At 38.5% G+C, this 26604-nt stretch overlaps 1 protein-coding gene across 1 annotated transcript in view; it reads right to left on the bottom strand.

Annotated features, from left to right (window-relative positions):
* GABRG1 (gamma-aminobutyric acid (GABA) A receptor, gamma 1) overlaps positions 1-15771 on the bottom strand; it is a gene marked incomplete at its 5' end in the record, with an annotated part of 39306 nt that extends 23535 nt beyond the window's left edge. The window contains 2 exons of the mRNA XM_010283674.1: positions 6724-6791; positions 15623-15771. Coding sequence (XP_010281976.1) covers positions 6724-6791; positions 15623-15771 — 217 coding nt within the window. The remainder of the gene's footprint in view (positions 1-6723; positions 6792-15622) is intronic.
* Between the last annotated feature and the right edge of the window lie 10833 nt (positions 15772-26604).

Below are 26604 nucleotides of genomic sequence, written 5' to 3'. Positions count from 1 at the left end.
CTACCTGTCCTCACTTCATATCTTTTAAGGAACAACAGGTAAGCTGCAGCTGAAAATGAGACAAGCACTGAATGCTATTTAAAGCAGGGGCTGAAAAGATGAGTGTGCTCTGACTCGGTTTCAGAAAACTACTACAACATTTGTCTGTCATACAACGGCTGCCTTTCCCTCATCCCTCACCATTCCCTTCAAAATGATCATAGAAACTGGAAGCAACACAGGAACTGCTGTGCTGAGCCAGTATTAGCAGAATATTGCCTGTGCTTGGCCAATTCCCCTGAAACCAAATAGGGCAAGCTTAGACCTACTCTGCAATAGCAGTAGGCAAACTAGCTGCCTGCAAGAGCCAGGCTAATCAATTTAGGCTAATTTTTTTCAGAATAAAATGAAGAACATTAATGAAATTGTATTTGTGAAGTATTACTCAAGTTGCTAGAGCTGTTAAAATAAGAAATACTAACAGGCATATGGTTTTTGACACTTAAATATGTTTCATAACAAAGAAAAAACAATGCTTAAGCCTACTGAAGGAATATTTACTCAGCTGCTATAAATGAAGACTGTGTCCATCAATCTCAAACACTCATCTGAGTAACAGTCAATTAACTCTGACCATGTGCAGTGCTGTCATGCACCAAAATGATTGGAATCTATCTTTCCTAATCAAAACAAAAGAGTAAGTTGGGAAAAAAACCTACTATTATAGCCTAATACAGAGAAGATGCTGTACAATAAGAAACAGGCAATATTCAAAGACTTGCTGGTACTTCTGTTCTGATTTATGAACAAATATTCCTGCCATTTGAAAAAGAAAGGAACCACTTTGCATAAAATGCACACACCTGGCTCTCAAAAAATTTGCAGTGCTTGCACACTGAACCCACACAACCTTGAGGAACCTCAAAAGTTCTCAAACACAGGCAGGAGTGCATCCCTCATGCTCTTCCTCTCAGTCTGTCAGCATAACGCTCATAGAGATGATGGTTCTCCTCGAAACAGCCTTCTTCAAACATGAAAGCAATTCCAGCCTCCAGAAGAAGCTTCAAATGCAGTCTGCAAAACCACGACAAGCCCTATCAAGCAGTGTTCACCCAGGCCTGAAATATTACTACACACTGCAGCATTTGGATATCACTGTGACTTATTATACTTATGTTTCTTGCATGGAACTATGTCTACTTAGACACATAGCTCCGTGTAACAGACAGACAGACAAACAGGAAGAGTTCATATTTTTCCTTTTATACACTTCTTTCTTTGTATTTTTTCTTATTGTGTTTGTTAAATCCTTAAGTCAGCATAACATGGTTCAGAAATGTAAACTGAAGTACATGCCTAGGTATCTGCAGGATCAGAGCCTTGTTAATTCCAGCATCTCTTTCTGTCTCTTTCTAAGCCTCCTCTTTCCTTCACGCTAGTTACTGTTCATTCAGTAACGAAACATTTAACATCATTCAAAAAGAAAGTTTAAAATACATTGATTTACAAAATACATCACACAAAGAGTGTGCATCTTTGAGTACTGGATTTCAGGGTAACTTCAGATAATATATCTTTGGGTCATGATTATTTATATTCTAGTGTGCTTAATGTAAATTACCTGGCACTGTAAAGTAAGAGTACAAAACCTTCAAACCTTCAGTACAAATTTAGTGACTAGTAGAATAAGTGCAGTGACACATCTGACCACAAAGCATCCTCCACAAGTACAATAACAATGAGCAATCTGTATTAGGATACAGATCACATTGTTACTTGAACAGCTTACAAAAAAAAAAAAAAAAAAAAAAAAAAAATTAAAGATCTGCTGCTAGTTACTGCAACTTGAGCATACTTAAAATTCACCATCAGCACATTCTACAAAAAGTCAAAAATGGTACAATCTCAAAGGATGCTGAGGTGCTGGAGCGTGTCCAGAGAAGGGCAAGGAAGCTGGTGAGGGGTCTGGAGCACAAGTCTTATGAGGAGCAGCTGAGGGAACTGGGGTGGTTCAGCCTGGAGAAGAGGAGGCTGAGGGGAGACCTCATCGCTCTCTACAACTACCTGAAAGGGGGTTGTGACGACGAGGGTGTTGGTCTCTTCTCTCAAGTAACCAGCGATAGGACGAGAGGAAATGGCCTCAAGTTGCACCAGGGGAGGTTTAGATTGGATATTAGGAAAAATTTCTTCACTGAGAGGGTGGTCAGGCATTGGAACAGGCTGCCCAGGGAGGTGGTGGAGTCGCCATCTCTGGAAGTGTTCAAGAAACGTGTGGATGTGGGGCTTCAGGACATGGTCTAGGGGACATGGTGGCGCTGGATTAATGGTTGGACTTGATGATCTTGAAGGTCTTTTCCAACCTTAGTGATTCTGTGATTCTGTAACATGACAGGAAAAATTGTAACCTAAGACTGCCCAGGCCATGCAGTCTGTGTACAAAAGTAGCACATTCTGTAATTTGGGAATACCTGATTTGCTCAGTGGTTTAGTTATCTTGTTACAAATAACAGTGCTAGGCTTCAAATATGGCCTTCAGCCTGCAGTCACTGTAACCTTCAATGGATAACTAGCAAAGATCTTGCAACAGAAGCCAAATCATCGGCAGAAGAAACATAAATTTTGGGAAATAACAAGGAAACCAAACTGCTTCAGTGAACTGCAGTCCTAGGAATTTATCCTGGAATTTTCAGTCTGGACCTTCTAATACCAAGTTCCATTAATAAATACAAAAGCTGAATAGAGAGCATCATCTGCACCCACAGCAAGAGAAGAAACAATTATGTAGCACTCACACTAAAATGGCAATGATAACATAATGTTTCAAAATGTTAAATCATGACTTAGAAACACGTGAAAAACCAAAGGCATTTTAAAGCATAATTTTGTTTCTGAAATATACATATGTATACCCTTACACACAGATAGGTATAGACAGAGAGGTAGAGCATTTCTTTTGGCTAGTTTGTAACCTGTCAGTCATAATGTCTATGTGCCTCTGGAGAAATGATCTGCCTCTTTCTAACTCTTCCCCCATTTTTGTTACTTGAGTATTGCTCTAATATTTACTATATGAAACTCAATTAAATAGTCCTTAAGGATAGAGAAAGTGTAAACTTTTCTCTTTACTGTTAATTTTCGTCACAATGATGCAATACTGCTTCTTATTTAAGGAACTGCTCCTGTATTCCTTCTCCGAAAATATTTCTCTCATTTGGGGTAGCAGTCTTTTATTGTCATGAGAGTTTTGATCAAACAGAAATTGCAAGATCAGGTTTCTCTTAGTTAAAGGAAGGTAAAAATGCCCCTCCCAACTCACTGAATTGCACACTCACATGGTCTTGTCAAACCACAAAAGCTGTGGCATTGGCATGGTTCTCTCCTGGATCCTTGGGACACCAGTAGCACAAAATGTTATGTACTTATGAACACATAGGGTTTGGGCAGAGAATGCTAAAGAGGCCCACCAGGCAACATGGATCAACACGCATTTCTACACAGGGACCATATATCAGACTCTCCTACTTGTACCACCAGAGTGGGTTTTTTTCATCTTGGCCCTAGTTTGGAAGGAAAGAGAAAGGTAGTAAGAGCCTAGCGCATCTACATTAAGTGCTCAACTGAATGAGTTTCCACACAGAGGAAAACCAGGCTCTAAATATTCATTGCATGTCTGAATTCTGCTAAGGAACCCCTAGATCACTGCCGAGCTGTTGAGGATCAAGACTTTGTCCACAAAAATGCATTTAGCTGCATTTTATGTAATTGTTGCACAACACATAGCACAGGTTAGCTCTAAAAGACAGATTCAAAAATCTTTAGACTTAATGAGTATTAGAAGCCTAAATATTCCGCTGATACAGGCACTTGTTAAAAACATTTACTTAGGTGGCAGATGCCTGAAGAGATCACATGCTGTAGAAAAACATCTCTTAAGCATGGGGTGTCTATACCATCTATAATTTTGTGTAGATCTTTGTGAAACCATGAAAGCCAAAACACAACAGCCTTCGAAGACAAATTCTAATGAACGTCATACATACATTTAAAATGTCCCTTTTATGAAAGTGAAAGTCTATCAGATAGCAAGAGGAAAATAGATTGAATTATAAAAATAAATCAGTTTCCTCTCATAACATATCCTCTGAAGCTTTCAGAAAAACATACTCCCTTGATATGCTGCTTCAGCATCATTGTTAGAAAAAATGCTCTCTACATCATGCCATATTGTATCCAAACTAAATAGTTAAAGGACATCATTTGCCAGAGTGAATTAGCATACCTGGCAAATGAGTAATCCCATGGGGAATCACAGATATGTGTTCTCACATTTAAGTGATCAAATGAAGGGCTAAGCACAGCCCTTGAAACGGAAGCAATTTTTGGATTATTGGTTAACAATCTCAAGCAATATTGACTCAAGGGAAAGTGCCTTCCTAATGAAACCAACGGCTCACATAAAAAGAGCTTACAGGGTCAAACCTGTAATTATTTTTTTGCTGAGAATGTTGTTTTCCAGATTAAAAACATCTTTTTTTGAAACCTTAATCAAATTATTTGCATATATATGGTTTCATTTATTTTCACAAACATTTGATTTTTGTAGTGATGTTAGACACTCATATGATCCAGGTTCCTGGAGTCCAAGCCCAGTGAAAACAACTTGTCTTTTATGAAGGCCATAATGCCCTCAGACTATAATTTAAATTGCTAAGTAGTTCTCTGCCCATTTTTAAAAACCATAGAATAGTTTTTAAAGTTCTATGTCTTAATGATATTTACATTATTACCCTTTAGTGGCATGCTTCATTGTTATCTTTTTTTTTTTTTTACCAGAAATTAGAAGGTTAGAGAGATAAACATTCAGCTGATATACATTATACCCATTAGGATCCTGCTCGCTAGTGAAGTAATACGCCTTTCCAATATGCTGCTATCCTTACCTTGGACTAAAAGCCAGTATGACTGGATTTTATTAGTGCCATGGCAAGAGCATCACCACCCAGCTCTCAGACAGCTCTAGCAGATGTGGGGAGACCTCTAAAGAAGTGACATGAAATAGTCCAAAGGCTGAGATATCATTACTGCAAGCGTGACACATGACAACGTTACCTCCCAGGCTCTGGGCTGAGCAAGGAGAAGGCAGCTGTGGGCACAGGAGAGGCCACGGTATATAGCAGCAGGGAGATTGTCCAGGGGCTACAGGGACAAGAAGAGGACAAAGGAGGTGGGGCAGGGCTATCCTGCAAAGCCAGCCACATGCTGGTTCTTTAAAACTGGAAAACTGAAGCTGTAAGCATTTATCGTTTTCAGCTCCACTGGCCACAGGCTGAAGGACTTACATGGGTTACTGGAAAAGGAAGCCTGCACTATTTGCTATATCCTCCTTAAAGGTAGCTGCCTGTCCACACATTTTGCTCCCACAATAAATTCCTTCAGAAGAGGATAGGATGGAGAGAAGCAAAAGAGAAAGACTGCAGTAGGAAGACAGACAAGATCAAAGACACCACTTAGACCACTCATGGAAATTGAAAAGTTTCCCCCGCCCCATCACTCTTCTGCACTTTCATGCATTTCTTTATGTACAGCCCTGGCCTGAGACATGGACTTCCTTGCCACAGCCCCAGGTAAAGACAATCCTAAGCTTGTTAGACCATTACGGTGGAATGAATATCCTTCGCCACAGATCTGCATCATCTACCTTTGGCACCTTTATCCTCAGTATCTAAGTACCTCTGGTTTTTCCTACTTGGCTTCCCATCACCCAGGCATGATGGCAGACGTGTAAACCACAAGATCCTTAACAATAATTTTAATTAATTACTGTGCTTTCACCAAATGCTCATAAGCCCCCTGCACTGGCATACTCCAGCCTCAGATTGAACAAAACACTACTTTGCCATGCAAACTCAATGCTGACAGCAATTCTGCAGGGAGGAAGAAAAGGAAAATGGCAGGAGGGGGATGAGCTCAAACTTGCCGAAAGGCCAGTCCCTGTCTTAGTCCTGGGCAGCGGTCCCCAGGAGAAGTCATGCAATGAGGCCTTTCTAGAGCTTCCAACTCCACCATTTCATACAACGCTCATCATGACAGAAAATCTAAGTGGTTTAAGAAAAGGCCACAGGCTCAACGTCCTCATAAGTGCTGTTACTTCAGTGTCGGTACCGAATAGATAGGTCAGATCTCGACAGGTCTGCTGGAAACAAGATGATACGCATTGCTTAACTTCTGAAGAAACCAGCTATGTGTGTGTGTGTGTGTATACTCTGAAGAGGACCCATAAGACTAAATAAGACATGGGAAAAGGAGGACAAGAGTTACTTCCAAATTTTTCTTTTTATGAATTGGAAAAATAATAATAAATCACTGGAAACAGTTTTATTCACAAATGCTGGGTCAATTGTTATTTTTCTTAACCTCTGAAGAGTAGCTCCAGGAAATTATACTGGGCCAGAGATAAACCAGGTACGAACATATATAGTGAAAATGTCCAACGCAAACCAAAATGAGGACCTGATACAATGTCCCCTGTGTGGCCTCTTTTTTTTTAAAGAAGAATTTTTTTTTAAATTACAACAATTTCAAATAGAATCTAAACATGTTTCTGTAATAATCAAAATCATGTCCAACAGCATAAGAATACACAGTAAGAAATAAAGAAAATTATTTGAATGAGATTAGAATTATTTCATAATATTAACCCATACATCATTCAGATAACGTTTTCTGTCAATAATCAGAACTTACCATATTGATTGGGTCAACTGGGCCAATGCTGTTAACATAGACATCTGTTTCAATTACCGTAGTTCTCACTAAACAAAACAGTAACCATAATTAAATATGTAATTATTAACTCTGTACATTGTTAGTATAATTTAACCTATTTACTAAAAAAACAACAAATCTGAAATTCTTTTATTAGGTTCAGAATAATTAAATCTCTGGTTTGTTCATTCTGTGAAGAATCATATATGATTTGGCTCCCTTATTCCATACGAATTCTTAGAATTATCAACATGAATTTCTTACTTCATAATGTGGCCCCATCTGTTCTTTGTGAATGGATATGGTAGATATAAAAGGTATAAAAGGTAAAGGAAAAAAAGCAAAAGCCAAACCAAAAACTGTCTTCCAACATAAAAATTTAATCATAAACAGAAGAAAAATGTTTGGAAAAAACTGCTTGTACAACAAACCATGGGGTCTGGGAGCAGATGTGTTTATCAGCTGTAAGGAATCAATATGCAGTGCTTTCTGTCAATTCCTACTGAAAACACGTAACAAAAATAAAATAACTTTTCACCACAGATTTCTTGAATTCATGCAACTGTAGCACACCTAAGGGTTACTAATGTTCTTTCATCAGCTTGATTAATACGCTGCTTCAAAAACCAAATTGAAAGCTCCTCAAGTGAAAGTAATTTAAAAGTTAAACACTTCCAAACTTATTTTTTCTTTAAAAACACGGGGAAACCACTCTCACTGGGCAGACAAAAATTAACCGTTTTGAAAATATATTCTCTTACAGAATATACTCTCTTACTTTGTACGCTTACAGAAGGGCACAAAGTCTAAGAGACTTCCCACGAAAGTCACATCTGAGGTACAGGTGGCACTGGTAAGTCAGTTTTTTCCTCCTAACTGGTTTATAGGGGAAAAAGGTACAGACAGAAGAGGTTGGGATACATTTTAACTTCATCAATTTACCAAGCATTTTCTTCTAGCTTGTACTGGAGAGCCAGAATGTGGACACAAGAGGACATATGTCCTAGTCCCCAGTGGAATGAAGAGAGTTAATAATAAAGCTCTGCTGGTCTTTCTCTCATGATCTGGCACGTTAAAATAAAGCATCTCTGTCCATCTGCAGATGGAAAAGGGGGAAGACAAACAAAAAGACACTTTGATTTCATAGGAGAGGGACCCTATGTCATTGGATTTTATTTCTTTATACTGCAAACCATGATAAATTGCCCAAGTGCTCTATAACAAACCTAAAACCTTAAGTAAGAGGATTTTTCAAATCTCAAAAATCTAAAACTTGAACAGACACACAGAAAGAAACAGAGTATCATTAACATCCTTGCTAGCTACAATGACAGACAAGATACACTTCTTAAATATCCTAAGATACCTCTTCCCTGCCAATCTCACTTGCAAGGAAATTCTCCCTGACTCCAAATCCAATTACTGGTGTGACCCTGAGCCTGACAGCAAGACACACCAGTGAGGCTGCACAAAGGATTTTCTGTAAGACCACAGAGTCACTTGATCACCACCCTGTCCCCAGCATGCTTCACAGAAAGTTTAAACAGACTCTGGAAACCAATTTATTTCCTGGGGAAAAAAAAAAAAATTAAGTAGTTCCTGAGTTGCAAATGTTTTCAATATCTGCAGGGCTCATAAAGGAAGGGGGGCAACACAAGATCTTATATCCACAGACTGAAAAGTCAGAGTAAAAAAAGTATATAATGCGTGTGTATATAAACACCTATGTATAATATAACATATTTTACATACACCACATCTTGCAAACACATATCTACTTCCTTTAATATTGCAGACATATTTATCTATATAACAGCAACCCCACTGCTAGACTGGAACACAAGGGTGTGGATCAAAGTGTATCCTGCCTTATTTCTCAAGCAATGCTGAATCCACTATTTTTTCTCCATATTAGTAGGAAATGTTTAATTCTCCTTAGTGTTAGGAAATCTTGTTTTGTTCTGACATTCAAGTCTTTGACTCCAACTTTCAGCATTGCCTAGCCATATCATAGAATAGTTTGGGTTGGAAGGGACCTTTACAGGTCATCTAGTCCAGCCCCCCTGCAATGAGCAGGGACATCTTCAACTAGGTCAGGTTGCTCAGAGCCCCATCCAACCTGACCTGGAATGCTTCCAGGGATGGGGCATCTACCACCCCTCTGGGCAACCTCTGCCAGCGTTTTACCACCCTCAGTGTGAAAAATTTCTTCCTTATGTCTTGTGTAAATCTACCCTCTTTTAGTTTAAAACCATTAACCGCTGTCCTATCACTACAGGCCCTGCTAAAAAGTCTGTCCCCATCTTTCTTAGAAGGCCCCTTTAAGTACTGGAAGGCTGCAATGAGGTCTCCCTGGAGCCTTCTCTTCTCCAGGCTGAACAACCCCAACTCTCTCAGCCTGTCCTCATAGGAGAGCTGTTCCATACCTCGGATCATTTTTGTGGCCCTGCTCTGGACCCGCTCCAACAGGTCCATGTCTTTCCTGTGCTGAGGGCTCCAGAGCTGGATGCAGGACTGCAGGTGGGGTCTCACCAGAGTGGAATAGAGGGGCAGAATCAGCTTCCTTGACCTGCTGACCACCCCTCTTTGGATGCAGCCCAGGATACGGTTGGCCTTCTGGGCTGCGAGTGCACATTGCCGGCTCATGTCCAGCTTTTCATCCACCAGTACCCCCAAGTCCTTCTCAGCAGGGCTGCACTCAATCCCTTCATGCCCCAGCCTGTTTTGATACCGGGGGTTGCCCAGACCCAGGTGCAGGATCCTGCACTTGGCCTTGTTGAACCTCATGAGGTTCACACAGGCCCGTTCCTTGAGCTTGTAACATCAAACCTCTTCATCAAGTACCTACACACAGTGATTAATGTCACCTCTGAAACCTGCCTTCAGTATGCTGAACAGTTCATACTGCATACTGCAAATGTAACCTATAGGTAATCTGTTCAGCTTTAACTTCTAAACTTTCTCCATTGTTTCCAGATTCATCGTGGAAATGTGGACACCAGGACTGGAAATGTTTTGTAGCAGTGTTATAATGCTGCTTGAACATTTCCAGATTTCTACTTATTGTGTTCCTTTTCAGAAGGGGACTTATCTCAGGATAATGCTCAGGGGATGCATAGCTAAGACCTTATACTACAAAAAATATCTGTTTATTCCTAACTCCCTGCTTCACTATGCAGAATCTCACACCTTGAAATATGACCAACAGACTTCCTCCCCGCCTTTTTTTTTTCCCCTCTCAATTTTTGTGTCTCCAGTTTTAATGAAGGAGCAAATCATTACCCTGCAGATACAGCCTCTCCCTTTCCAACGGTCTTTGTGTTGCCTGCCAACTTTACTACAAAAAATTCATTGCTGAAATAATTCAAAATATCATTATTCTTGATCAAGACTTTCCTATGAGACCCTACTATAGACTGCCCAGCCACTGATATTTCCTTATTAACAACTAAATTTTGAGATCTGTCAGTGAGCCAATTTTTAATGGGGGCTGCGTCAATTTATGAAATTCCAGGTTGCAGAGAGCAGTACTTGATCTGCCACAAGGGTTTTCCTGTAATGTGCCACGGAGTTCAATTTGCCTTTTCCATACTGCTCTGAGTAAGATTATTAGTGCTATTAAGAGCCAGTAAAGAGTCTGAAAATCTGCCTCTGTTGAAATTAATTTAATTGACCCAAATGATCCAGAGAAAGAGGTCCAATTCAAGAAGACTGGAAGAGGCTGTTTTGCTACCTTGGTTGTTCTGTGTGGTACGGAGCAAAGTACTTCTGTAAATTAGAAGAAAGAATTCATTCTTCTCGCGTTCTTGAACTAGAATTGATGTGAGTCCATGAAAATGACAAACGCTGGAGGAAAATGCATTCTTGATAGTCATTTGACATCCATATAATTACTATTGTTCATTTACTCTCCACAAAGCACTAACAGAGAAAGATGATTTTAAGATGTTTCTACAGTGAATACTTCTTATTTTAATTTAAAAATTTGGTATCAGCCTTGAAAATACCAGGAGTAAGAAGAAGGCTACTTAACACATCCCGTGTGAAGTGCAAAACAGTACTGTAAACTTACAGAAGCTTCTAGGGAAGGGGACAAAGAGAGAGCACACTTCAAATATTTACCCCGAAAAACTATATGAGCCAGGCTAGAGTAAAGTAAGAAGGTGAGAGGACAGCAGACTGCATACTCAACAGAGAAAAAGAAGTGCACAACGGGGCAGCTGCCCCTAAGGGATAGTTCATCAGTTCCTAACGTAGCTGAAGCACACAGGGAACCTGCTTGCTAAGCCCGATCTACAGAGATCTGCTCACATTTTCTAATTTCCTGCTTTGACATCTTTTCTTCACTAGACTAAACTTCTCTTCTGGTTTAAAAGGTTTGACTGGTATTGAGCATCATCTTACACAAGCACATAGCTAAAGACAGGCTTGTCCCAAGAAATAAATACAGTAAATAAGTCGCTCTTGTGCCTGGAATTCAAGAGCAAGAATGAACTTCCCAACAAGCAGCAAGATCTGGAAAGACGTCTCTCTCAGCAGGCACAGACAACTACCCTACTAGAAAGGGATGACAACGCCCAGGCTGACCCTGAGTTTCAGTTCAAAATTTGTATTTTGAAAAATGTTTACTCTCTATTAGAAAAATCATGGTGATAAACATCTACCTCAAATACTGACAAATTATTTTAGTAATTGATCTCACTATCAAAAGTGCCTCTTTTTTAGCCTGTATTTATCCAGACACAATCTGCAGCTTTTGATATTTGAAATATCTCTGCCTGGTACATTGAAGAGCTCTCCTTATCGGTTATCCTCAGTTTATAAGACACCATCTCCTGACAAAAATGATTGCTATTTTTGTGAAAGTGCAGAACATTGCACTTTTTATTGCTTAATAATGCTCTATTTTCATTACTCCAACCCTCAACATTACCCAATAGCATGTTAGTTCATCCAAATTCACTAATTCCCATAGTTTACCACAATTCCCCATTTTGGAATGAAGGACTAAGATGTATCACCTTTTTTAATTATTACCTATCATGTTATTTAATTTAAACTAAGAACACTTCTGATAATTTCACACATGCTTATTTTCTTTAAGCATGTTTTCTGTAACTCCTCATTAATTGCCTAAAGAAGCATCTCTTCTTGGTGATAAAGCAGTTATTCAGCAAATAAATTAGGTGACTGCCACATTCAGGAATAACAGGGGCCTTCAATTTGTAATAGTTTTTAATGGAATAATACAATTCTTACAACCAGTTACCTAAGAGGATTACTTACATGGCTATCTAAATTGAAAATTCGGCCTCAAGTGTCTACAGCAGGTTTCCAGCTCCATCTCTGAAGAATTTTTTCAAAGTGATTTTGATGAAAGCAGAGCCCTGTTCTCCACACTCCTTCTTTTACCTTTTTATTTAAATGAAACCCATCTTAAGCAAATACTTCTGCCCCACCACTTTTATTATTTCCATTATTTTCTATGCAGTGCACACATCCAATACGTTTAACATTCACTGCATATGCTCTTCTACATCTTGCTTTTGCATTTCAGTTTCCTTCCATTCTTGCAAAATATTCTTCATCTCAGAATATGTACCTCTCTACCTTTACCTGATATTTTCTTGATTCTTCAGGCTTATTACTCTCCTGCCTGTATCATCCTTTCATCAATGATACACTAAGAGCACCTGTTCAACAGAATATTCCCTTAATATCCTTATATTTTCAGAATTAGTGCTTCTATTAGTCTCTTGAAAATCCACTTTTTGTTCATGTATTCTTTATATCCCCAAGTACATGACTTTTCACATTAGTGCACTGAGATGCAATTACTTACCCATGCCCTGCTTATAGGGCAATTACAACTATCCAGATTTCTCTAGGTATCCAATTTCTCTATGTCCATGAGCAATCATCCTCACCATTCTTAAAAATTCTATCAATGCTGACTCTCTTCAAACTCTTGATTGAAAACACTCCATTAGAGTTGCAGGTATGTGATGATTATTCCCTGGTTTTAATTTAACTTTCAGATTGAACAGTTGTGTTTCACCCATATAATACACAACATTGGACATGAGACATATCTGGAAAAAATGTGCTGTACATTGATAGGCTAATGTTAATATATTGGTGTGCCAAAGGTGTGAGAGAAGGAACAGTGTGCAGCCAGAATTCTTTCCTTTAAAAAGGAAAGTTGAAAAATAACAGCTTCTTTGATGCAGGACTGAAGCAAAAAGAGTGTGGTTATAAAAGCTAAACAAAAGGTAATGCTCCAGTGCAAATAACACTGCTTTATTAATATATCAGCACTACAAGGTTGTATCTGTAATTAAAGGGATTTATACTACAGATAAGAGACTTCATCTGGTAACTACTATTACTTCGTACTGAGCAGAAGGTACTTTAATACTAGTTCCTTTATGCTCCAAACATGACAAAGTATATTACATAAATTGAGTTAAAGACTAGTAAGATTAATAAACACAGCAAAGGGTAGCAGTTAAGAAATCACTACAACTCATGGATATTTGAATAAGAAAACCAGAAAATGTCAGAGTGTGGTTTTCTATCAAATTTCAGTTTTGACTCTGACTTTTCAATTTTCATTTGGCTCTCCTTTATCATCTCCCTCAACTGACCACATGTTTAACAATTAAACCCCCTATCTCACTCTGAGATGCTGAAATTCTGTGTCAACATCAAGAGGAAAACAAAATTCTGCTCTAGTATTCAAACCCAAGAAGTCCAGGTTCAAAACAAAAAATGTTGCTACTGTAACTGAGCTTCGTAATTCAATAGTAAAAATGTTCTGTGGGATATTATAGCTCTGAAAGATAATTAGAATTCCAGTTCAATAACCTTGTTGCACAAGTACTGACATATACTCTGACGATGTGGAATCTGACACCAGATCTTATCCACATAATTGAAGCAGACTAACATGAATGCATTATAGCCTGATTTTGTTTTTCTATCTGCTGCAGTTCCCAAGCAGCTGGACAGAATGCAACGCCTCCACCTGAAGCTGAAAATTTCATCTTATGTTGGCCAAAATCTTTGCCTTGTGGCAGAAGTCTGCGACATCCCATCCATCCAGAAGAAAGTCAGTCTTAAAATTTGTTCTCCTGGCAACAACGTGAATACTCCCAAATGTCTCCTGCTCTTACTACTCTGGCTGATTATTCATGAACCTTGTGTTTTAATGTATTGGAGGCAGGTCCCAGGTAGCAAAGGTCAGATTGGTACAGAAGTATTGAATCAAGAGAGCAAAGAAGAAAAAGAAAGGGAGCATTTATGTGAGAGAAGCTAGAACCAAGTGTCTTCTTGCAGTTCTATCAGCAACTGATATTTGGAATCCAAAAAGCTGTACATTGAGTTAGTCACAAAAAAGCAGAGTTCTTGCCCTATGAAGACTCAGTACACAACCAGAAAGATGAAGGTAAGGATTACACCAAAATTCCTCCACGCCCATTTAAATCCATTTGACATGTTAGAAGAAACTCATCTTCCTCTATTTTTTTCCATTTATTTCTAAGTTTTATGGGGAGAGAAGAGAAACAGAATTATCTTTTCTTTCATCCCCACCTACCAGGTAATCATTAGAAGGAATCCTAGTGGAGACAGTTTATTCCCTCATAATCCCTTTGTTGTCTGTTGCATCAAGCAGTTGGGGAAAAAAAAAGTAATGCTATACATTTGTCACACATTGAGAATTTAAGTAAAAATACACTGGAAGACCTTTCTTGTTGTCTAAATGTTTGCAGTAATTCAGTTAAATGAACGCGAAGACAAAGACTCACAACAAACTTCATGAGATTCACATGTGATTATATTAAGACAGTGAGAGAAAAATTGTCATTCAACATCTTCAGGGTAACAGTCAACAGCAAAACAGAACTAAGAAATTTGGGGAAGAAAACAATTTGTCATAAGCTTTCAAAAGAAAATACTTATTTTGAGATTGCATCTCTCCGTTCTCCTACATAAATGAAACAAGTCTAGACTGTTGTATTATTTATCGTATAAGTAGCTTACAGACTTACATGGCATTCCTTTGATAGGGAATGCCAAGCATTTAACAAATAATTATGTCCTCCACCTCTCCCTTCACAGTTCAGAAAACAAACTCAGAGAAAATAAATTATTTTTCTTAGTTTGATCCAGCATGCATGAGGTAGACAAGAGCTGGCAAGGTTTCATGTAGTCTGTGTTCTCAAAACAATATTGTTCCAAATATTCAATAGTTATATGCAAATTGATGCTTTGACTATTGAAAGACAAAACTGCCTTCCTGCTAGCTGCAAAGTTTGATCTATAGTCATGCAGTCTTCCTTCCTATATTCCTTTAGAAAAGGTATAGTCCTAAGTTATATTTTTAGATTCTTATGAAGTTTTTCAAAATCTGAGCTAAGGGAAGAAGAGAACTGGATCAAGTTAAAGCTGCTCAAAATACACACTTACAATGTATTTTCTACAGTAAGAGTAAAAATATCTAGGAATAATTCTTTAATAAACTCCTACAGATTCAAGATCAATTTTTTAAATAACCACGGCTGGTTTATACCTACAATTCTTTCTGTCGGAAGACCCTAGTTAAACAAAGTAAACTATAATTGTCTTTTAATAATTCATTATAGATTGTCCACTGTCCCCAAAAAGCAATACTTTACATAAGAAAAAGAGATTGTAAATAGAACATACAAAGTCTACTCTTGCATTATTTTTACCAGTTCCAGAAAACCACTGCATTTTATTGCTGTTATATTTAGCTTGTTATATTACGTTTTTAAAATTGCAGTAAGTGGATCTTCGACAAAAGGCACACCATCTCTGTTTTGCATCTACTTACTGAATTATTTTATGGGCTTACCCCCAATATCCGGACGAAGCTTATTGTCATATCCTTGAAGTAAGGAGTCCAGTATGTGAGTTACATCCCCACCATGAATCTTTGGTGCAAGGACCCATGTTTTATTCACTGTTAGATCTTCATCGTCCTCATCATCTGCTTTATCAGCTCTACAGTGAGTGAATTAAAAAAAAGGTTAGGAAAAAAACCCAAAGAGTGAAACTGAATACAGAAGAGGTGAAAGAAGAAACTGATAAAATATTGAACACTATTTAGAGTGTTCAATATTTGTAAAAATCCAAATGCATTCTGGTGCCAACAGAAAGAGGTAGGCCCTTATTTAAAACACCAACATTTTGTTTTATGATAGTAGAGAGTGTAAGCTAATAAACATGTCAAGAGAGGCATTAACACATCACCCATACAGAAAATTCAAGCCATGAGTCAAACCCATAAAAGAAGCAGTAGGCATCCTCTTACTGTCAGCCTTTTCCTGTTTTAAAACTCCCTACAGGTATTTCATTTTCAAATCATGGTACTAATATTTCTAAGAGATGCTTAACCATGGTAATAGATACATCTTGGTGTCAAGAACATTAAGAGCATCTCCTTCCTAGTAGCCTCCGTTCTAGCTATGATATAAAAAATAAAACTTGTATACTTGTTCAACTCCATTCAAATTTTAAGAAAGCAAACAAACATTACATCTATGTGCTATGACTAAACATTCACAGAAGCTGCAGCTGTGTCAATTATGCATCTGCATGTATACATGGTATAGTTAAAATGCTGTAGCAGTCCTTTCAGTTAAGAAGATCATTTGTTAGCTACCTATTTTATCAAGATGAAACAAATGTACAAGGAAAATACTTACACATTCATTTGTTGCCTATCTTTTAATTAGATAAGCAGCAATATATAGTTAATCACTAAGTCATTAGGAAAAAATTTGCAATACCTTGGTTGCATCTGCAGATTCACTCAGAGGTCACCAAAAGGTCAAGGAATGCCTGGAAGTAGTTTTCTTTCCATTTGAATCAAATGAGTGTGGACTTAAGTATTCCTCCAGTGCTAAAGTTTGCAATCTATATTACTCATCCATCTTATTTCAGGGAACTGCTATGGGCTTCAAGTCAAGCAAAGTGCATCAAACTGATAGCAATAACTCTGACAGTCACGCAACGTATCTTCACAAATGGACACTGGCTAGCAGCTATTACAGAACGTACGCAATCCATATAAATCAGTTCCAATGTTAACATAAGCACAGATATTCCAGTAAAAGAAAGGAATTAAATTACTGTCCTTGTACCAATTTGTGTTGTACAACAAAACTAAAAATGTCACTGCTATATTATTAGGAAGGGATTTAAGGACTTCTAAATTACACAGATATACACTGCCCTCAAAACTAAGGGTGGAATTTTTCAGCAAATTTCCTACAGGAATGAAGACCACCAGCATGTTCCATGTGGAGACAACACTACGCCTTCAGGGATAAAGGACAGAAAAAGTCAGGAAAGATGGAGGTGGAGTAGGCACGTCTGGCTTTTATTGCACTCCTTCGTGGGAACGCACCAAAACAGTCTGTAAGACCTTGCATCACCTCTCAGGTAACACTAGCAAGTCTCACTGAAAATCAAAACTATCACGGCTGTGGAGACTGCTCAGTGGTTTTGGTACGCCTGCTTAATTTGGGAATTGCAACAGGGGGCTTGCCACAGCTCAGTAGGTTCCCAGAGGATGAACAAAAGGTGCTGCTCGGGTACCAGGACTTCCACAGCTAGCTTGCTGCAAACAAGTTGCAAGAGTCTATTATACCTGAAAGTAATATGCAATCTAAATACAAGGTTCACTGACAGCTTCCCCTGTAACACTCTGGAAAGTGCTTTCATTCTTTTAAATTGAAATGCACCGTAAAATACTTAATCTTTACTGCACTACATAGACATTATAGAAATGTCAGATATTAAATATTTAACACTTCCCATTAGCAGGATCCCACTAATGGGAGCACTAAAAGAAGTAGGAAGCTAAGTTTTGTAAATGTACATTCTTTTTCCCTCAAAGCTACCTATTGCCATCTCTTTCATGTTTCAGTATCACGTGGCTTTTTATATATATATATATATATATTTGGTCTGCTTGCACTTTATGTCATCTCATTACTATATAAATTAGCTTATCATTGTTACGATTGCAGAAGCAATCCTAGCCTTTCCCCAGGGGCATTAAGATGATAAGGAGTCCTCCATCCCACAAACAGCAGAAAGTACAGTGAAACTACCAGAGCTCGGCACAGACCCAGGGCACCTGACTCTCAGGATCAGCCCAATTATTTGCAGAGAATTTGAAGTGATGATGACACAATTTTGTCCTGCTTTAATGCTCTTTCCACATCGTTATTAAGAATAGCATAGATTTAGTCAAAATGAAAAGTACAAGAGGACATGCCATTCCCACCTAAATCCAAGAGAAGTTACAACCATGATACCTCCACTCACAATCACTCAAATATCTTGACATTTTGAAGAGTTCTTAACTTTATTTATAGGTTCACAGGACAACTCAGGTGGGAAGGGATCATGGGAGGCCTTTAGTCCAGCCTCCTGCTCAAAGCAGGGCCAGCTCGGAGGTCACAGCAGGTTGCTCAGGGCTTGATCTGGTTGGGTGTTGCAGACCTCCAAGCATGGAAACTGTACAACCTCTCTGAGCAACCTGTTCTCCACTCCCCTCTTTTCCGTTATTTAAGATATTTAAATAAACTTGAAATTAACATGAAAAAAAATACAAACATATTTCAGATTTTCACCTTCTGTCTTCCTTGACTGGAGGACCTCCGGTCCTCCTCCAATTTTAAAACTCTGAACTACAAATAGGTATACAGATGAGAGCACTGATAGCTCACAGAAAGCTATTAATAATGCTATTGCAGGGGGAGAGGGAAAAATTCCATCCCAACATCTAACAGCTTTTCCAGTCCCTACTAAGTAAACCCATTTTAAGGAGGCACTTTTATTAGAGGCAACATTTTCTTTACTTGGTGTCTGACAAGAGTCTTGGCTTAAAATGCGCATTTCCTACTATTTACACAGAACTATCTGGTTTTATCTAGAAAATATTGTACACTGAAAAAAAGGGCCAGCTGCTAGAAAAGAAGCATGCTACACTTCTATACCAGTACACTAGGTTAACAAGAGCTTGTGGATCACTAATCCATTAGCTAAACCAGCAAAGGAACCGACACAAATCAGAAATTAATATAACCAGATGTGGAGGAACCAGACCATCACTGCTCTACGCAGTGAAAGGAGCTGTTCTTACGCTCTCTATTCCCATCTGACTGGCCCTCTCAGAGATGATTGACTGTGATTAACCCACCTCGCTACCAGAATACCATCTTTTAAACTTTTCTTTAAAATGCACCCAAGACCACTGAGCATGCAATAAAGGTCTCTGCAGTGCTGATGGCACCCAGTTCTACACTTTTGATTCCTAAGCCGTAGCCACTAGCATGCAGCCACAGGACTGAGATAAGAAAGGAATGATGCTGGTTGGAAAAAAGAAGTGACCAGAATATATAGAATGCCTTCTGTATGCCCTCCAGTGAAGCAGAGCACACAACACCTACCAACTTGAATTCTCAATCCAGATTTTGGGGGGGGAGTTGCACAAAGCTCCCCCAAAAGAACACCTAGACACACAGAGGCAACAGGACAGACACTGTGCACGTATTCATTTCTAGGAATCTGAATTACTGATCCTTGTGCTACTAAATAGATTTGAACTGCTCTGTTTCAAAGGTAGAATCCCTTCAGATTTACACAGTCAGCAGGATCAGCTGAGACAGTGTTATCAGGATCTTACCAAGGTTGCCAGACCATATTCTTTAAAGACACATTCACTTTGGAAAACAAGATGGTACGAAATTGTAACTTCTACCTCAGTTTCTGTGTGTCTCACATTGCAAAGTCCAGCTTTTTCTCCAGGGTTTGGAATGGGGTAGAAGGAAAGACAGCAGACATCAAACTTCATTCCAAACCAGAAAATAAAATGTTAAATTCAGGTATGCTGTTCAAATATTTAGCAACAGTTAACTTGGTCTGAGCACCTTTTCACTTCTTTGCAGTTAAAATAAATTTAACAAACCCATGAAGATTAATGTCAATTAACTCCCTCCTCGCTTTAACAGTAGCACTTTCCCCTCTCTCTCTCAACCCCAGGAAGAAAGGCAAACTTAATTAAAAAGGAATTCTTTTCCTTTCCAAGTTCATCTAAAGGTTATTTCACTATACACAGAACATAATACTTGATCCTCTCCCCATTTACTGTAAAATATATTTTTTTCCAACAAAGTTCACTCAGTAGGTCTTTTTCAGAATGTCTGGAGAGATGATGATTTAGAAGAAAAATATGACATCAAACATTAAAACATTTCTGTTCCATGACATGATGCAAATTTACATCAATTACTGCAGGTGTTAATCTTAATTTTAATGATTTTATGAACAAGAAAGAGACCTCACTTCTTAATATGCTTGTTGTTACAACACTTGAGCTAGCGTCATAAACTCAACAGTAAACTGCATGTATACAGTTAACAGTAATTAGTCAAAAAGTGCCCTAATTATGCTCTCTGTCCTTCAACTAATTGGAGACATTACCATGACTAATAAATCCCTGAGCACAAGTGACTAATGGCTAAATAAGTCTTTTCAACATCAGGCAACATGCTCATCTTCAGACTTTAATATCATAGGTCTTTGTTCTCCTTTAAATATAAGAAAAAACAATCAGATGAGCTTTAAGTTGCAATTAACATCTGTCAGGTTATGTGATGAACTGGAAAAAAAACTGATATAGTGAGAGTGCTCCTACAGCTATTTGTATCACGCATAACAAAGTACTCCATGTAGAAGTACATGTATAGAATAGGTGGGAGTACTTAAACACAGCTAAGAATCAATTTAGTTGTCCATTCTCAGGTTCCTATTCCTACCCAACACACCCAAGGGTTCCCAGTCCTCCAAGCGGTGTTGATTTCTGTAGTCTTCCGGAGAAGCAGTAGAGACCAGGCAGGGAACTTTAGTCATCTCCGCTGACACTTCATGCTTGTGCACAAGCAACTCAATCGGGCCCTCAGTGGCCGTGAGGTTTAAACAACCCTGCACAGAGGCTTTGTCTAATTTGGAGATAAATTGATAAATGACCAAGGCATACTCTGATGGTCATTTAATAAATAAATAAGGGAAAGTCAAAGTTTCAGATCATTTCAGTGCTGAAAGAGCTGAAAGGAACATACCATTTTCCTTTTTGCCTTACACATGCAAATGAAAACAGTAAGACTAGCCGTGCTAGCTCATTTAGTTGAGGATCTTCTCCAACAGCATCCAAAAGCAGTTGCTTCAGGAGTTTTACTGATACAGGGGTAGGGCACAGTGACACTTATCTAAATCATGAAACATGTCTTAAGACAGCTGTTATTCACTGGCTGTGCTTGCCAGCATATTATATTTATGTCCTTTGTCTAAGTATAATACAATTTAACCTTTACTTTCAAGTACTTACCAGTGACCTAAACAGGCCAAAGTCGGCCCTTCGGAAGTCCATGATAGCAGTTTTGCTGACAAAACTCAAAACTTTCTCAACTTTCAGACAAAATGGTAACGTTTCACAAATTGTAAACATGGGACATTACTTTGTTAGCAACAATACAGCTTCACAGGTTTGTCAAAATACTGCATTTAACCTGAAAGTGCTTCATAAGAAGTCAGTCGAGACAGACAGCATTTCCAGGGAAAGTTTCCAACCAATCAAACATTTAACCAGACACCGCCTTACTCCAGAACACCGAGCGTGACATGCTTGTAACGTGTAAAGAAGTATACTTCATGGCCCCATCAATGAGAGTTCAGAGGTCATCTGACCTATCCAAACTCCACACATGGAAAAAGACCTAAAGCATTGCTGAAAAACGACACATAGTCACTGATAGCCCCACATCCAGACTCAGTCATTTTTACAGAGGCTGGTCATGATTCCAATTCAGAAGCTAAAAAAGCAGGTACTTAGGCATGTGTCACATGAATGACCAAGGCATAGGACCAGGTAGAGATGAAAATCTGAATCCTAGAAGGATGGTAAGTTTAAGCAGTGCCTGAGACAGAAGAAACTTCCATACAGAGAGAGCAAAACACAATTTCAACATGGTAGGAATGAGTAATTACTCTTATGTCAGCAATTTAAGATACATATTTACATATTTCCTTGGATATTCCTAAGATAAAACAAGGGCCTCAGACAGACTTGTAGTACCCTTCAGAAGCTGAAAAATGATTGGGACTCCTGCACATACACAAATATCACTTCTTTGCAGTAACAGAATCACAGAAATCACAGAAACACTAGGTTGGAAAGGACCTTCAAGATCATCAAGTCCAACCATTAATCCAGCGCCACCATGTCCCCTAGACCATGTCCTGAAGCGCCACATCCACACGTTTCTTGAACACTTCCAGAGATGGCGACTCCACCACCTCCCTGGGCAGCCTGTTCCAATGCCTGACCAGCAATATAACAGCAATAGCAGCAGGACCACTTAGTCACGACTGCTAGAATAGGACACAATTACATTTTTTGTAAAAATATTTTCTTGAAAGCTTACTTCCAGTGCTAGCTGTCAGTAGTGGATGGTTTAAACATCTCTCAAGATTTCTCTTCCAAACTTGATGGCTGACTTCATACTCATCAATTCTACTACATTTCTGCAGAAATCAACTCTCTTTTGCATTTCATCACATCAGTTTCTTCACTGATATGCTTTATTCATCACAGAAAATTTCTGGGAAAATAAGCATAACTGCAAGCAAATAAATGCAGCTACTGAAAATATGTCTCCAGAAAGCATTACTTGCTCCTCTTAGTCCTGTGGGATATAGAGTCACTGATGTTGTATTCCTTCATCTTTATGCTTCCTAAACTGGTTTAGACACTTTGTTGACAAAAATTTTTTGACAAAAGTCTCTTTTCCTCCCACCCGTTCCATCTCAGATGCTTTTATCAATCTATTTCCCTCCCTTTCTGCCTTGCCAGACTTTGGCATATTCTTTTTTGTGTCAAAATGTATTTCTCTCTCCCACTGAAGTATGTGTTACTTATTCCCTACATTTTTTTTCCAGTATACCTACCACATACTGTCAGGTTAATTCTTCCAGATACACATACTGTCTTGTGCTCTTTACCTTCTCTAATCTCATATTTGTCTGCTATTTATAATTTCCTGCCCTGTTTCCTCTTTCTCTTCTCCTTCCCGAGTTTTTACTGAAGGGATGAGTCTGGAATTTAAGTCAGCAGTAAAATAATCAGGGAAAAATGTGGAAAAAAATATTTGAAATTCTTATACAGAAAGAAACATTAGGTTTTTAGGATAAGCTACCTAAAGCAGTTCACTTAGTATTAAATAAGTAAAGCTTTGTTTAAAAAGAAAAAAAGAACAATCATAGCACTAACAGAATAAAAGCAGGTACCTCTGCTGTTCATTCCCTGTAACGAAAAGTGTTGCCTACATATTTGAGTGCTTAGACTATCAAACTTGTGATATCTTAATGCACATCACGGACACCAGGTGATCAAGGTCTTTGAGTCATTACAGCTTTGAAGTACATCTCTAAAAGATATGAAACATTTTCTCCCCCACACAATAACATCAGTACAATTAACTGTAGTCCCAGCAAGACCCTCACTTAAAAGCACTATCACATTTCTTACAAAATGATCTTCAACATCTCTGTCATACTAATATAATAAAAACTAATCTGAACAGAAATTACTGAACAATACAACCAGACTTATCTCTGAACATTTGGTAAAGACACAGCCTGACTGCAAAGAATATTCATAGAAATGTGAATTTTTAATGTTAAGAACAACAGGTATTATTAAAGATGTGTTCCCAAAGAACAATTTTGTTCTGAGATCCACACAGATTGCTCTCCTCCAAGTCAACTTGCAGATAATGCTACATACGATTTGAAATTATACTCGTGAAATTTGTTATTAATTCAAATGGCTTTTAAAGATCTCAAAAAAAATCATCATCTGGACTCAAAGCATCGCAGATATTCTTTATCCATCAGTCTTCTCATATAGTAGAGTTAATCTTCTTTCCTTGAAACTTCATCCAAATATTGATATGCTCAGACCAGTATAACTGCTGCCTCTACTCCTATCAAGCTGCAGTCCAGAAATCAACTGAAAATTTTCCTCACATGTTTCTGTCCAAGTACAGGTAATTCTCTGTGCGAGTTCAGAGCTGCTGGATTCTCAGAAATATTCAGTTTGATTAGTATAGTTATCTCACTTTGACCATCTTTACCTCCATATGTGGCCACAAAAATATACCTCCCAGTTTTAGGAAACTGGGAAGTATATTTTTGAATAGTAGTAGAGTAGAAACAACTACCTGTTTCTGCGCCCCTCTCTTTTATGCTATACAATAGAGAACAAGAACCTTGCACAAGTAAGATAGCAAACCATACTAAAAAAATAAATAAAACAAAACCAACGAAGCCGATTCCTGATGTTTTCCACAGAATCACACACTTTAGAAGGTATTTGGAAGTCAACTTCCACTGAAAAGAGGGCCTATACTGAATTCAGACCAAGACGCTTATAGCTTAGTCCAGTTTGGGTCTTTGAAAATTCCATGGACAAAGATCCCACAACCTCACTGGACAACTTGTTCCACTGTTTAATTATCCTCATAATGAATTTTTTTCTTTATATCTAGTTGGGATTTCCCATGCTGCAATTCATCATCAGCATTGTTCTTCATCCTCTTCCCATGCACCACTGCAAAAACCCTACCTCTGTCTTCTCGATCACCTCCCCATAAGTGCTGGGGGCCGCTGTTGGGTCCCCCCAAAGCTATCTCTTCTCCAGGCTGAACAGCCCTCTCTTCACAGAGCAAGTGGTCCTGCCTGACCAGCCTTGTAGCCCTCTGCTGAGCTCCTTCCAGTTTAAAGCCAAAACTGGATGCAATATCTAGATGTAGTTTCACAAGTGCTGAGCAGAGGGAGATAATCACTTCTCTCAACCTCCTGAGTGTGCACGTGGTCACACAGACCAGGAGGCTGTTGGTCCTCTTTGCTGCCAAGGCATCATGCTGTCCACCAGGAACTCCAGGTCCTTTTTGACAGAGCTGCTCCACAGCCAGCTAGTGCCCAGACTGTCCTGCTGAGGGGGGCTTCCCACCCAGATGGAGAACTAATCTCTGATGAATTTTAAAATGTTCCTGTCAACCTATTCTCTCAGCCTCTCCATCTCCCTCTGAAGAGCAGCCCTGTCTGCAAAATTATGAACTTGGTAAAAACAATCTTTCAATGTGGAAAAAAATAAATTGCCCTCAGGAAAGGCTATGCTAATATCGTTATTCCTGATGCTCTCAGCAGTTCTTGTTCCACCCCAAACAAGCGAGGAAATAGGACACACTTCTCACTTCTCTTTCCTCGCATCAATTATTCCATGTTCTGATTACAAAATTGCAGAATGTGTTGTGTGTTTTATTTTGGTTTAGAAAAACTGGGTAACTTATTGACCTTAACACCCGTATTCACAGTGTAAGTACACCTCTTCCTCTGTTCTGAGAAAATAATGACTACAACATCTTAAAGCAGTTCTTTGCCTAGCAAAGTACTTGAAAGTACCCATTGCCTTCAGTAACAGAAGAACAGGTCCTTCTTTTTTTCTAGTACTAACATTTCTAATGCTAGCTGAAAAATTAGTAGGGGCCCTTATGCCAACTATATTTTAATCTTAGGGATCAAGAGCACTTTGTCATTGTAAAAGTTTTAGCCAAATATATATTCATCTTCCTCTACAAAATGTCTTCTAAAGAAAGCCCTCCAGCCACTGCATGCAACAAAAGTAAAATTTATCAGGAAGATAAAGTAGGCCTTAGGATAATATGTACTGCCTTGACTGAAACTGAAGTCTAAACCTACTAAAATTATTAGGGAGACTTATTTCAGATAGATTTGAATGAAACCTAGGAATATAAATCGTTAAGTCTTATCTTCTCTGTTGTTAAGTTTTATCTTCTTTGTGGCTTTTGGCCAGACCAAATAATTAAAATGTAAACAGCCACATTCCACTGTTCACCCAGACCAAACAGCAAGGAACAAATGATCATTCAGAGAACAGAAGATAAAAGGGTAACGGTAACTATAGCAAATTATAGAGCCTAAGTAGATATAACTAAAAAAGGACAAATGGTATTAAATAAAGGACAAAATATCCCCAGCCTGCTAAGGAAGGACATGATGATGAAAAGGCATCACCTCTCGGCATAGCTGAAACATGTACTAGCCACAGCACTATCAGATCTCCTGGGGGTTTCAGACTAGGATCACCACACAAAGACAGACACACGTAAATCCATGAGCCACGTGTCAGCACCCTGTTCAAGAGACTGCAGATCTCTATCTGCACTTGACTGATGAAAAGTTAATTGTCATCAAGTTCAGAATGAACTGATATATTGTTGACGGGTTAAGTGCCTCGATCCAAGAAACACTTTCCATAGTAGTGGAACTAGACTTGAAACAAACCTAACATAAATGAATGCTGAGAACCTCAATAAAAATCAGTTACCTTAATTAAATGCCATTCCACAGTCATTATAATATTCACCAAATTGTAAAGCCAACTTAGATTTCTACTTTATAAAATGTCACCAGCACCTCAAGAAATATTCAAAATGAGCTCTCTTTTATAAGGCATTTTCAGTCATCTAAGCTGCTGGTACTTCAACATATTCATGTGAACATTTGTTCTAATAAAATTCATTGCATATTTCCTGCAAAAATCTTTGGGTAGCTAGGAATCTGCTACAGCCCTTCACAAAAACAAGCTTATTTGAAATAATTCCAGGTTCTAGTACACATGTGAGCAAGTATCAGTCTCCTCCCACAGGAGGCATAGAAATACACGTAGACTGAAGTAGC

Source organism: Phaethon lepturus, unplaced genomic scaffold, assembly GCF_000687285.1.
Source record: "Phaethon lepturus isolate BGI_N335 unplaced genomic scaffold, ASM68728v1 scaffold4523, whole genome shotgun sequence".
NCBI lineage: Eukaryota > Metazoa > Chordata > Aves > Phaethontiformes > Phaethontidae > Phaethon > Phaethon lepturus.
This window is presented reverse-complemented; position numbering and strand designations above follow the sequence as displayed.